The following is a 14,334-nucleotide window of genomic DNA, read 5'->3' as shown; positions in this document are numbered from 1 at the left end:
GGCACTCGAACCAGCAGCCATTTTGTTTCATTGTCACCGCAGGCCAGCTGTTCGTTGATCTTTGTTTATTTTTTATTTTTTAAAAAAGTTCATTTCAGTTTCATCGTTCAAAGTGTTCAGCTCTTCGTCGGACCGTCGAGGGATCTTCACCAGAGTTTCGGGAACACTCGGTGAAGACCGGGCGACCGCACAGAGGCCAGACTTGTCCAGAGAAAGAGAAAGTTTTCTTTTCCTTTTTTTTTTTTGTTTTGTTTTTTTGTTTTTTAAAGTGGAGATATTTGTCAAGGCAGGAACCAATTTCTTCAAGTTTAGTGAAGTTTCCATTTGTCAGTTTTCTGCAGGGAGAAGAAACATAAAAGGCAAGTTAGCATTATGGGCATTTTATAGCATTTCACACAACTTAAAGACCGGGTGAATGTGTTGAGGATACAACATGTGAGCGCAGACAAGCAAAAACTTCTGTTTAGTGCAAAACGGAAAAATCCCCACAGCTCTTCAGCTTCTCCTTTTAACAGGCAAACATTTCATCTGGATCATTTTCAGCTTTCCCTAATTATAGCGTGCCCTTCCACGATACCACGAGAAGTCTTGCGAGCGGAAGCCGGATGTATGTGTGTGTTAGGGTTAGGGTCACATGACTTTGATCATACCCCGAAAGCATGCCGCGTGCATATTCCCATCCAAAAGATGCTTTGTTTTTCAAGTCACAGAGCGTGAGGCCACCTCTTTTGTGCTGGAAAGCCATTAAACACCCTGCCTCACATTTTCATGCCCGGTCAGTATTTAAATGCACACTTTTTTTGTATTTGATTAATTTATGTTCTCTAATTACGTCTCTGGAAAATAGTTTTTATTGGTACACCTGCACTGGATTCAAGCCAAGTTTATTTGTTAAAGAAAGCACATGTAAAGGTTTTCGTGTGGGGGTCAGTCGTTATTAACGTTTTTAAACGATTGAACGATTTCTGTTTCGTTATATTGTGTAAGTGTGCAGATTCTGATACACTCTGGGCTTGTGTTATGTGGTTCTTTGCTGCCTACGTGTCAAACCAGAAGTCCTTCCTCTATCCCTGCAGCTGTCTGACCAGCACACGTTCGAATGCACGCTCAAGCGCATATGCATGGAGCAGTCAAATGTACACACACGCACACACACACAATCCTCCCACCTGCACTCAGCTCTTAGTTTGGATCTCTAAAAATAAAGATAACTCTCAGAAGCCACGACTTCTGGATGAGGCTTTTAAAAACGCAGATGAGCCGCAGAGGACTTTACATCTGGTCCCAGATCAGCCAGCAGTGAAAGCCAGATATTTAATATGTGCAGAAGAGCGTCCAACAGCTGGTCAGTCCAAATTGTAAAACACCACACACACATACGCACACACACATATGTGCACAGATGCAGCAGAGCCAGGGGTTCCGGCACAGGAAAGAGCAGTGACAGGCATTGTGATTATAGTATAAACAGAAGGGAGAGTCTTGTTTGTTCCAACTTAGACTGAACAATCGCTTCATTCTGAACATCTCACGCTGAGCCAGACACCCACACATCTTCAAAATCGTGCTCATGAAAATGCACAAAAATGTCTGCGCCGATTCGTGTTCGTGTGTACATGCTGTGGGCTTCCAAAGAAAACATAAAAAGTTCTTTTACACCAAAAGCAGTGCATTTTATAAACTTTTTGGCTTTTTATTTCTTTGCTTTTTTTGGCTTTTGTTGCAATATACTCATCAATTGAACAAATAAATAAATAAACAACTATGTGATTTCTTTGAAAAAATCTGAGGTAGGAAAAAAAGCAGGAACACTATGCAGTCCTCTAGAATATTTTAAAGCCTTAAATGTATGTGTATGGAATTTTGAATTTCTGAATAATGTATAAATTACATATGTACTATCTGTTTATGTATTAACTGTCCGTCTACTCTCCAACTCTATAAACCATTTTTGTACACTGGTCATTCTTAAAGAAGAGGCACTGATGTTGTTCAACATCTTTAAATAAAGGATGTAACAATAATTCACTGCTATCTACCACACCATAAACAGCCTTAAACAAGGGAACATTACAAGCACGTCATGTGATGTCAGTTGTTTGGGTTATTTTGTCCAACAACCCCCCCCCCTGTACCATCTGCCACAGAGGACATGCAGAAAAGCTGTAGAAAACTCTAAAATTTGGATGAATCCCATATTATTTTTGCACAAATGGCACAGAATTAAGCACGTTATTCAAAACAAGTACACATGACCTCATCAACACACACACACAGACTGTTTTAGGACCCGTGCACGCATCCGTGCACACTCCGCCTTTGAAGTGTCCTGACCCTTTCTAACCTCAGCTCTTTCCTAAAATTGCATGTTTTGGTCGTGCAGGCGCAGGCCTTGAGTTTGCAGCACTTTCTGTGGCGGCCCCTGCAGAGCTGATGATAACAGGCAGAGCAGTCAAAGTGGTAGGTAATAACTACAACGATGCGTTCAAGGACAGTCGTGTCCACGAGCAGGGGCCTTGGCTTTCCGCTGATTGGAGCCCTCCCCAACCCCCCGCTCCACTCCACGATGTCTGGTGAGTTAGCTCAGAGTGGAACACCTGCGGTGTGCACATAGCAGCAGCTGCATGTGTGTGTCTGGACAGTGTAATATATATGTATATAAGCACGGGTTGTATGAAGCCCATGTGCAGCAGTACCTGTAGTATCATTTGTGATTGGGGATGAATGCTGTATATGTTTGGAATCATTTAAAGGTCTGATCAGAGAACTGTGTCTGTGCCTGTTTGCAGTGCGTGTGTTCACCTTGACCTGCGATCTAGCTGTTAGAAAAGCATGTTGCACTGAAACCCAGATTAATCTCTGCTCGGCCTTTGCTCCTCACAATGTCTTCACCCGCCTATCTTTTTTTTTTTTTTTTTTTTTTTAATCCTTTTATGTTGTCAAAGACCTTCATGGCCTTTTTTTTTTTTTTTTTGAAGAAATCTAACTAAGTCTGACCAAACTGAAACCAGAAGATGGGAGAGATAAAAATCACTGAAACAACATCTGCAAATGTATTCCTGTTTACTTATATGCACATGTTTGCACACACACACACACACACTGCTGCACAGCTAATTAAAGCTCACTACAACCACACAGACACAGCAAGCACACACAAACATGTGCTGACATACACAGCCCCGTGCGGCTGACCCTAACCCCGGTAGACACACCTTCCTAATACCTCACAACTGTTTCCAATCTAAAGGTTCCTGCTTGTCTGGGCCCCGGCGAGGCCTGATTGCACGATATAAGATCTTGAGGAGAGAGGGCAAGGCTGCAAGGGAGAGAGAGAGAGAGAGAGAGAGAGAACGAGAGAGAGAGTGATGTGCCTCCACTCCCCCCCCCCCCCTCACTCTCCCTTTCTCCCCCCACCCCCTCGCTGTACCTGTGCAGGAATCTGGTGTCTGTTTAAAATGGTTTGGGGGGTTTGTCTTTTTAAAAAAGCCCTGGAGACTGCAGAGGAAAACATTTGTCTTACATTCATCAGAGGTATGTCAAACACTGGAGTGTTGATGATGATGATAATGTGCTTTTAGCTGATTTTTGGTTTATAAAGTGAAGCAACCAGGATGCTCAAAGGACCTCTTTTTTTTTTCTTTTTTGAAATTAACGCTCTACCCCTAATTGTGTTTTATTTAAGTCTGTGCACTAATCGTCCTCACCTTATCTGCTGCAGCCATGGAAATGGCCGAGGAAAGTGTTTTTATGGTAATTTTGAGAATGCATGGAGGGTGGTTAATGACAACTACACTGAAAAGAGATTATAAAGAGGTGGGCAGACATTTTTGTTTGTGACTGAATGTGTTCGAAGAAGAAAATAGAAAATAAGTTTTTTACCAATTAAACTATTTTTAGTTTTAGAATTTTGTTTCCTTTTATCTACTTTCCTTTTTGTATAACTTTAGCTTTACATACATTTGTACTTTACATTATTTTAAATTTACATTATGTCTATTGTTAAATTAATTTATGTTTTTAAGAGTCCCACTCCAAAGTTTCTGATCCATTTACGCAAAACCAACGTGGGATTGAGTTGTATTTGAATTTCTTGTGTGTGTGACAAATATTTATAAACAAAAAACAGATCATAACTGACAGTGTATTACTCTTTTTAAAATATGAATTAAAAATGAAACAAACAAAGAAAAAATACTAACTGGTAAGTTGGTATGATGATTAGCTAATGAAAATTAAGTTAAGATTTGAGGTTTAAAGAAAACACATACACACTGAAATCAAAGACTGATATCACAGTTACATGAAAAATAATACTGCAGTTTATTTTGTCAGACATTTTTTAAAGCATGCTCTTGAATTCATTTTTCTATGTTTTGTTAGAAATTACTATTTAAAACAAAAAATTTAAAAAGTAAAGCAAAGTTTTCTTCGCTTTTGGTCCTACTGTATTTTTTCGCATGAAGGAAAATAAGTTTTCTGTCGTGTTTTGACATACACACATTTTAGCTCTTCACATTTGCACTGTAACATTTTGATTCACATATTAAAAGCCATTTATTCAATTCCTGTCTTCCTGATTGCATTTACTATATGAAGCAAAAGTGTTAAATTCTCAGATAATAAAACTCCAAATGAAGAGTTTTCGTCACCTTTGTATGGCGTGCATCGCATTCTCAAAATTTAGATCATGTCCACATCATTTATTCCTTCTTTGATCAAATTAACAAACCATTTTTATTCATTTTGTTTGCATCGAGTTTGTGTTTTTCGATTGCAGAAAGCACACTTACACTGAAATCTTAGTCTAAATGTAGAGCCACAAACTGCCTGTACACACGTGTGTGTATACATATAAGTTCGACACTATTCTCTGCACGAATGTGTGTGTGTGTGTGTGTGTGTGTGTGTGTGTGTGTGTGTGTGTGTGTGTGTGTGTGTGTGTGTGTGTGTGTGCATATTTCATCCATACCTGAAGGGCTGCAGTGGAGTGAATCATAGCCCTGGGAAAAAACTGTGGGACAGACAAGGGAGAGAGAGGTGGAAAGAGTGGAGGGGAGCGGGGTTAAGTTTTGGAGATTTCAGTAACTTAAAGTGTGTTCAACTATGGAGGTGGAGTGAGACGAGAAAGGACTGCAGAGGTTTATGAGAAGGTTAAGATCAGACCATGAGGGGAGAAGGAGGTTTAAAGGTCAGGAAATGAGTGCAGACACGGACAGAGCTGGGGAGGGAGGGAAGATGTGGACACGAGAGGGTGTACGAGAGAAGTTCAGTGGGGTCCTAGTGGCTGGTAGACATGGCCCAGGCCCCCTCCATCCTCCAGACGGAGAAGGCGTAGCTGAGTCTTTCATGGGCCAGGTAGTTGCAGCTGGCCAGCTTGGCGTCCATCTCGTCGCTCTGCAGCACCTGGTAGAGGAAGTCGATGTAGCGTGAGGCCAGCTTCAGGATCTGGATCTTGCTCAGCTTGTCCGAAGGTAGTGTGGGAATGATCTTGCGCAGAGAGGCAAAAGCATCGTTCAGGGACTGAGTGCGCTGACGCTCCCGTACGTTGGCAATGACGCGCTGAGAGTGGAGCTCCTCGAAGGGCGCCTCGGGCCTGGGGCCCAAAGTCGTCGGGGCCAACGACACGACCGCTGAGGGGCTTTTCTTCATCCTCTTTGGCCCAGATGGTAGCAGGCTGCTGGAGCTGCCTGTGCTGCTCTCCTCTGCCTGACTGAGGCTGTCCTTTTTGGGATAAGGGGAGCGTTTTCGATTTCCTGGTTGAAGGGTCTTTTTTGATCCTCTCTCCAGCTCTTCCTCGCTGGCCCCCAGTCCTCCTTCAGGGGAGTTGGTGCAGGACACCTCTTCTCTCATTCTCCTGTCCACTAATAACCTTCCAACCACCACTACAAAAACTGAATTTCGTGCGGTTCTTTATCGCTTGAGCTTACAGCTTCAAAAAAAGAAAACAAAAAAACCCTCAGCTTGACAAGCTTGTGTAAGTCACGACTGCTGAAGCTCCATCGGATTGGACGCCTTGTCGTCCTGTTTCCTGGTTACCTTGTTAAAATTCTCACTTTCACATTCCCCTCTCAACCTGCCAGACAGAACAACAACAAACCATCTGACAGGCAGGTCCACCTCCGCCTCTTTTATACCCAAACGCCAACCCGGAGCCTGCGGGCAGCTCTTATTGGCTCGAATGGTTTCCAGAGGGTGTGGCCGGGTAGGAAACAGGCAGGAAAGCAGGAAGTGTGCATTAGCTGGGCGGGTGATAGAGAAAGGGGGTAAGTGGTTCGCTTAGCCAATAAGAAGTGCTGTGTCTAATGTTGCAGAGATGTCTGAGGCTTTATGGGTTCCAGATTTGGGCTGGACCGTTATAGAGCGCCTGCATCCTCGTGTCTACACAAACCTTGCATCTCTGACAGTCACCACGTGTAAGCTTTAACGTTTTAATACTTTTATGATTATAGTGGCGCTTTAAGCTTAACTCTTTTTTTCCCTTTAAAACTCAAACATGAGAGAATTCACCTAAGCATGTGTCAGTCATGTTCTTTATTATCCTGACAATGAGATGCTCGCTAAAAAAACAAATGGATTAGAGAACCACGGAGGATTTATCGGTATAATAATGTACTGTATGATGTGGAATTTATGTTTATAAATCACGCCCATTGCCATGACAGGCCAAAAGGTACAGCGGTATTTTTCAGAAAGATGTTTTTTGTCAGCCAGCAAGTTAAAATCTGCATACCAGCCTCTGCAAACTTCCTTTTCCCTCCAAATGTGACACATCGATGGAAAAGTTCTAAATAAATAAGCGCAGCTTATTAATATCACTGCCGACATCAGTTGTCAGGTTGGGAAGTGAGGACTGCCAGGACCCTAAATAACCCCCTGACCTGAGTGGCCCAGCGACCTCAGTCTGCAGAGGTGAGAGAGCACCTAATTGTGCCATCCATGGCTTCGGGGCAGGGATCGACACATGTTCCTCCACAGCGTGAACCCATCTGGGTCTGCAGCCACTTAAAACGCATTTTCCACACGTTGGCAGTCGTGACACAGCAGGTAGGCCCCGCGTGAGAAAATGACAACAGGTTGTACACTGTGTGCAACCTACAATTTGGACACATCACTAAATCTTGCGCAAGTCTACCTCTGAATCTCTGTCAGTTTCCCAACAACAGCCAAAACCATTTATACCTTCATGCGTCATAACTGGAGTGACTCATCTGTGGATCACTGCTGAGAAGTCTTGCGGGGAGTTTTCTGCTGCTCTGAGCTGTAGAAATGTTGTACTTTTTGATGACAGCATGCTCAGCGACAGCCTTTACATTTCAACACCTCCATGTCCATAAAGCTGGTTACATCTTTGATGTTTCTGAAACTTCAGAAACTTCGCGTAAAGACACTCAGAAACTGGTATTATTTACAAACACTAGTTTTATGGATCGTAACTAAAACCTCGTATCAGTTTCTATATGCTGCCCGACAGCCTCAAGCCAACAATTTGGATGTGATTGGCGCGGTATTTGAAGGATCGAATGCGAAGAGAGTGGTTCAGAAGATTTTTGATGAGCCCCATGATTGCACTGGTTTACATTTCATTCACAGAGAGCGGAAAGTAGCTCAATCCCAGTTGGGTTCAATCAACTTGGAAGAGAGAGAGAAACAGAGAGAAAAACAAAAAAAAACTCATCTGGTCATCAAAGCAAAAGGCTGTGGACAGAAACGGGGAATTATATGAGGTTACATTTACATAAGCGGCCAAGTCAACTTAAGGATTAACTGGTATTAAAACTGAGGCCTGCTGGGACCTCTGGTGGAGCCAAAGGAAGGACAGGAAAGTCATCGTTGCTCAGGCTAATCTCGGAAGCTGCTGCTTACCTTTAGCGAAGCCGTGGCTCTGTGCCACCATCATGGAAAAAATGAGCAAACATAAGCGAGTAGGCCTACAAGAATGTCGTGGCGCATAGAAGAGGCGGAAAAAAGAAGGAGAGAATGGGAGAAGAATGAGAAAAGGGGGGGAAAGAAAAAGGAGAAGAAAGGAGAGGGACAAGGGGGGGGGGGGAAAGTGAGGCTGTCCAAACAGAACCAGATGCAGGAGTGTGGAGGCTCGTTTGATCTCGATCCTCATAGGCTGATTGATGTTGCACATTTCATTTCCTTGTCAAAGTCCTGACATAATGTTTCACTAAACACTCAGACCTGCTCTCATCTTTGTTCTGTTTCCACAGGGGTCATAATTAAGCTTTTTTTAGAACTGAAAATAGATCATACACATATCAATATATCAACATACACTATATAGGCTTACATACACAGACACACACGCACACAGGGGGGTTTGGATATCCAAAAAGCCAGTATGTTGTCTGTTTCTGTCTCTCCACCATATGGTTTTAGCCTGACTGAAATACTGCACTGAAGAGTAGCCACGCTTACACTTTGAAGTTCAGGGGGAAATATCTTTATGTCTGTAATGCAGTCAATTCAATTACCATCATGTGACTCCGCGGTGACAAACTCAGCTGGTAGGAGCGCAGCGGCGTGACCGATCGTAAGTGATGTGTTTGGAAATCCATACTGGCCTTACAAAAGGAACCAATCATTGAATTCCTCCTCACCTTCACCCCTGAGAATTTCCTCACCCTCCTGCCCGCAGTTACTGAAGTTTGCACACAGCACACTACAACCATACCCATCCTTCAAGAGCTCCATCCCTCCCCAGGAGCTTATAGTGACACAAAGGCAGACATCTGGGACCCATTTCCCCTCCGTGGAGAAGCCCTTCCTGTGGGGTATCCACTTAGAGGGGTTCGGGAGGAGTAGGCTGGGGGGTGTGCGGTGGGGTGAAGGTGCATGGTAGGTGGGGGATGGTGGTGGCGGTGGTGGTGGGAGCCTGAAGACTAATAATGAGGAGGAGAGGTGTGAATGATCTAAACACAGAGTCAAACCTCCTGCCTTTCCTGGTTCGGGACCTTTTTGATTAAAGAAAGGCTTCGAAATGTATTCATTCATTTTATTTATTTATTTATTTGCAGAGTTACACATAGTTTAGCATAAAGACTGGAAACAGCTCATAAATTCCACCCGCCAACATCTCAAAAGCACAACAGGTTATTCAGCACTAAAAAATCCCGTACAAGACTTAGTACATTAAAAAAAAGACACTCCACTGCTTTAATGACTTTTTTATTTTATTTTGTTTTACAGAGACAACACACAGTTAGTGGTAATTACATCAGAGTTTGCTCACTGCAAAATGGGCAACCATTTCCCCTGGGCAGGTAGACAAAATTTAAAAAAAGAAGAAGAAGAAGAAGAAGAAGCAGGAAAAAAACAACAACAGCCCATATCACATAGAAGTCGATATCCTTAATCAACTGTACTCTTTTATAATTCTCACCAGGCTCTTTGTTTCTCATAGTTTCCTGCCTCTTTGGTGTCTGTTCACCTAAATTTGATATTTATGATACAGACTCTTCTCATCTGTTTCCAGAAATCCAAATGAGAATATTTCTCCCAGGCTTTCATCTCTGATTTGAAATGACCAAATCCATCCGCCAGCACTGACAAGCTCTTAAAAACACTGAAAAGTATTTTCCACATACAACTTTTGTTCATGCTTCATAATGCAGAAATAAATAAAAAAAAACTTCTCACAACTGGTGAAATTCATTTGCTGTTGGAGTCTTACAATCGATGGTCCAGATATGCTCCTGAACAGACCTCGAGGTGAGCTTGATTGACACACTTTTTCTAGGTTTGTGTTTACCCCCGCTGCGCACAAGCATCTATTATTCTTGTTTAGCTGTGCCTTCTTCATATTAGATTGTAATTTATCATAATATTTAGCACTCGGGCTTCCTTCAAATGTCCCTGCTTTCATGTGTAATTTAGCCAATATCCTGCTCTGGCTCTGATTACAGTGTTTAAGTGCTGGGGTCCATCCGTGGCACATTACAAACAGTCCCAGTGGAGCTCACAGCTGAGCTGGGGATAACACACACTGGGTTGGTGCAGGCGGAGCAGCAGGTTAGGCTGGAAAAAAAGAGTCATGGGACTCATTCTGGCACATCCAGAGAAGAAGAAACAGTGCATGATGGCTACAAGACAGAAGAAGGGGTGGGAATGTGTAGTGACATTATCACGCAACCAGCTCCGTCGGGCGTTCCAGTGAAGCACTGTCTGCAAGGTGGAGGGAACTAAATTGATTAAATATGAGAGTTTGCTGAAAATAAATGGGCCCGCTTGTTTTGTTTAGTTTTTTAGTAATGACTGATACGTGGCAGATAAGTTTGTGAACCACTGAATTAAAGGTGTGTTATGTGAAAGCGGTATTTCTCTTTCTTGATCAAGTGTGTTGAGGGATTTATTTCACACACAAAAAGACATCCGTTAAACATGCAGGTATAAACAAGTGGTAGGTGTGCATGTGTGTTGCTTCACTGTTACATCATATCATCTCCATATGTGCAAGCAGCACGTCCTGTGATCGCCCCGTGAATCTGATAATGAATTACAAGGGCAACACATTGCAAGTACATTTGGGCCTGAACTTTATTGGAAGTAAACACAAATAAGGATATTTGGATTTCTATCAAAGCTGCCTCTGTAGTCAACATGACCCACACCCCCAAATGTTTTTTAATTTAAACTTAGTGCTGACTCTAGACAGCTAGGCAGAAAGACGCTGATGTGATCAAGCTCTATATATAGAAAACCATCACATGAGAGTCATTTTCACTGCTGAGTCAGCCACACAACTTCACCATGTTAGGTTCACTTTTCTTGTAAGTAAGCCTGACAGTGAGTCAGCAGATCAGCGCTGACCATGTGGCCACTTCACTTGGAAAATCCTGTTTCAGTGTGAACTTCTTAAATGAGCTTATCAAGCCGCAAGTATTGTTTGGGAGGAAGAGACTCTTTCTACAGCACTTTTTCAACTGAATGTGAAACAGAAACACAATAATGACCTTTTACCATATGTGAAATGTAGTGTACATTCAACACCAAGCCAAAAGCTTGTGGCGTTAAGTCTACAATGTCTGAATATCTTCCTTTGAGATGAGAAGGCAATTAAACACCTTTCTGGCTTTCTATGGTCCTTTTTAGACCAAAAAAACCCCCAAACAAAACATACACACATACCATGAATCAGTTTGAGCGATATTTCTTCAGATAAAGATCCCTGTCAGGTCAAGTGTCTAAAAACTCACTCTTCAAATGCTAGTTCCTGGAAGCAGTGTGAACCTGGAATTTCCAGGATTAGACGCTATCACGCATCCTGCTCTGTCGGGCGTTCCAGTAAAGCACTGTCTGCAAGGTGGAGGGAAATGTTGCGTTTCTCAAGCAGAGCTATTGCATTAGAAACATCAACAGAGCCAGCTTCAAAGGGGTCTGCCTTCACATTGAATCAGGCCCCACTTCCATTAGATTAGATGGCCTTACCAAAGTTACATTGCGTTAACGTTTCTTTATGGTTTCTCAAATCCCTCGCTCTGGTTTTGGTTCCCCCTGTGAAGCCACTTCAAACAGCCTCTGCCATGGCATATCCCTTTGTGCTCTAAAACAGCAAATATGTGTCTCTCTAAAATGTTTCAGATGCAAGCTCGCAGTGGTCCCAGAGGCGGAGAGAGCATCGCACACACAAACACATCAGAGGAGCAATGAACAATAGATGAGTGTAAAGGTAAGCCATCTAGCGTGCTGTCAACAGCCGGTTCAATTGACTGATGAGTGATGGTCGGTGCAGATGAAGACAGACAGATGAGGAGGAAAGAGGTCAAAAATAGAAAGAGAAAAGCGGAAAAAGGGGGAGGAATCCTGCATCAGTAAATCAGTGTGGTAAAAGGAAGGGCTTGGACGGAGGGGGGGGGGCTGCAAAAGGTCTAGAAACATATGTTTCAGTTTGTAAATAAAACAGTAAATTGCTATGGATATTGCTTAAATATCTGTGGGCTTTGTACCATGCTTTGCGGAAGTTCCTCGGAAATCATTCTGGGACTGCCTTCTTAAAATGCCAAAGCGACTTCTTAATGTCAAAGCGGCCATCTGGTTCTCGACCAATTCAAGATGTTTTCTTTTCATTTCGCTTTTTTTTTTCTTCCTGGTGCTTCTTTTTTTAGATCAAATACTTCATTTTTGTATGATTAATTCCGCTTTTCATCAATCGCAGTGGAAAAGCCAGCAAACCCGTAAATCCCTGTTCACCTTCTATCTGCCACTCTAAAGTAAAAGTACTTTTACTTCATTCAAGAAATTGAACACTACAATACCAGTACGATATACATCTCCAACACTTTTACAGTTGTACTGCTTCTTCTACTATGTTAAAGACCAAGCCTGGGCAACTAATTTTCCCAAGGAGCCACATGAGAAACTGGGACTGTTGTCCCAAGGGCCACGCCAATAAGCCTATTGATGCTACCCTCCATAACAGTCCCACCAATAAGCCTATTGGTGTGGCGAATAAGCTTGTTGGTAGGACTATTGTGGATGGCCACAAAAAAAAGATTATTGGTGGGACTGTTGTGGAGGGCCAGCAGTGTGGCCCTCCACAACAGTCCCAGTTTCTCATTTGGCCCATTGGGAAAAAAATTTGCCCACCCTGTTTTGTTTTGTTTTGTTTCCTTTCCTACAGTCACCTGGCTGTTTATATTTTACATACAGTGCAAATGTCAAAGTAACATGAGGTATCAAAATGTGAAATTCCAGCAATATATTTAAACATTTGTTCTGCCCCCTAACAATTTTAATACCAGGGTTCTCAAGGTGCAGTCCATGGAGGCAGTCACAGCCCTTGATAACGTTTCATGTGGTCTATGAGCGCAGCAGGACAAGAATGCACTACTGTACATCTGATTTATCTGCAGGTCAAGTCATTCTATGAAACAGCTGTGCAGAATGAGACCAGAGAGTTTCTTCTCTTTCTGTTAGAGCAGACTAAACTTTCCTAACACTGATAAATACACCTGGTATTAAGGAAATGTAGCAGCCACAGGAGCCACAGTTTGATAGAAAATAGTATTTAGACAAAGGTGTTTCTAATTAAAATAAATTAGGGCTCCATGCTAAAATGGAACAGAAACTTTAATGCCATTACAAACACCTGTATTTGCTTACCATTTTATGTTAAATTGGGTATATGATTAAAAAAAACCCTCTAAAACAGTACAAATTATCAATATGAAGCGCTATCCTCTGAGCAGGCATAAAAATATTGACCTCATTTGATATGTGCAATTTTCTTGTGAACCCTTCAGTTTCCCCAAAAATGTACTCAGTCATCAAAACTTTAAAAAACCACTGGTTTAATGCTATAAATAAATGCTCAGAAGCAGAGGATATATAAGCTGAAACAGTGCTGTACACATATTTAAAGGCAAGTACAAGTACAAGTACAAGTACAAGTAATTTCTGCACCTACATAATTTCTTGCACCACTTGAAAAATCTTAACTTTGATTTTTGATGTCAATTTTCTCCCAGGGTTGACAATTTTGCATTTCACCAACTGGCAGCACCATCTTGTTCTCAATAAATTATGCAATGGTTTGCATATTTTTCAATTCAAATATTTAAATCAGCCACATCTGACATGTTTCCCAATATTTTTTTGAGCTGTAGAATCATAATGCATAATATGGCTTAAACTGGATTAATATCACTGCTCAGGGAGCAGTTTTAACTTTATTTTTAACATGGTTAGTTAAATACAAAAAAATACATCACACTTTGTGAAGTCGCCTTATATTTTGCAGTCAAATAACAACAGTGGAGCAAACTGAAATGAAAATGCAATGTAATTAAAAGTAAATATCCAATAATCTACTAATACTTTCACTTTGCAATAAAAAAATTTAAAATTTGGACCAAGTTTCTCTTTCTCTCTATGCATTTTGATGCTAATGGTGTTATAATAATATATAAGTGTGAACAGACTGTTGACACATCTACAAAAGCTAAATGTGCTCTAACTGTTCACTTTCATGTGCCAGTGTGAACACGTGAACAGGCCCAAATTTGCTGTTCTATAACTGAAGTCAGACACTCAAATTCTGACTGTAAGTGTATGCTGCATGCAAAGGAACATCTTTACTTCTTGCCAGTTGCTTGCTATAGATTTAAACAGTCATCTTGTGTTTGCTCTGCAGTGTGTAATTATACAGGATGTTTAGGATATTTGGGTTATTTGAATGTCTAAACTATTGTTTCCAGTCTCTCCACACTCTGCCAGACTGCCAGTCAAGACAACTTCCTCCCTTGATTTGGGTAGAAAGGAGTCCTGTAATTGAATAAAAAGAGACCCCTCCCTCTCTTTACATACTACACACACACAAACACACACATG

The 14,334-nt window shown here is 41.8% G+C and overlaps 1 protein-coding gene across 1 annotated transcript; it reads right to left on the bottom strand.

The window, feature by feature from the left end:
* Positions 1-5,280: 5,280 nt before the first annotated feature.
* On the bottom strand, positions 5,281-5,853 carry LOC134627176 (twist-related protein 2-like). The gene has a single exon (XM_063473118.1). The coding sequence runs from the start codon at positions 5,851-5,853 to the stop codon at positions 5,281-5,283; it is 573 nt and encodes a 190-aa protein (XP_063329188.1).
* Between the last annotated feature and the right edge of the window lie 8,481 nt (positions 5,854-14,334).

Source organism: Pelmatolapia mariae, linkage group LG5 (assembly GCF_036321145.2).
Source record: "Pelmatolapia mariae isolate MD_Pm_ZW linkage group LG5, Pm_UMD_F_2, whole genome shotgun sequence".
Taxonomy (NCBI): Eukaryota; Metazoa; Chordata; class Actinopteri; order Cichliformes; family Cichlidae; genus Pelmatolapia; species Pelmatolapia mariae.
The sequence above is the reverse complement of the archived record's forward strand: the minus strand, read 5'-3'. Positions and strand labels throughout refer to the sequence as shown.

Bases quoted from the DNA above. Each gene is read 5' to 3' on its own strand.
- LOC134627176 (XM_063473118.1), bottom strand. From the start codon at position 5,853: ATGAGAGAAGAGGTGTCCTGCACCAACTCCCCTGAAGGAGGACTGGGG.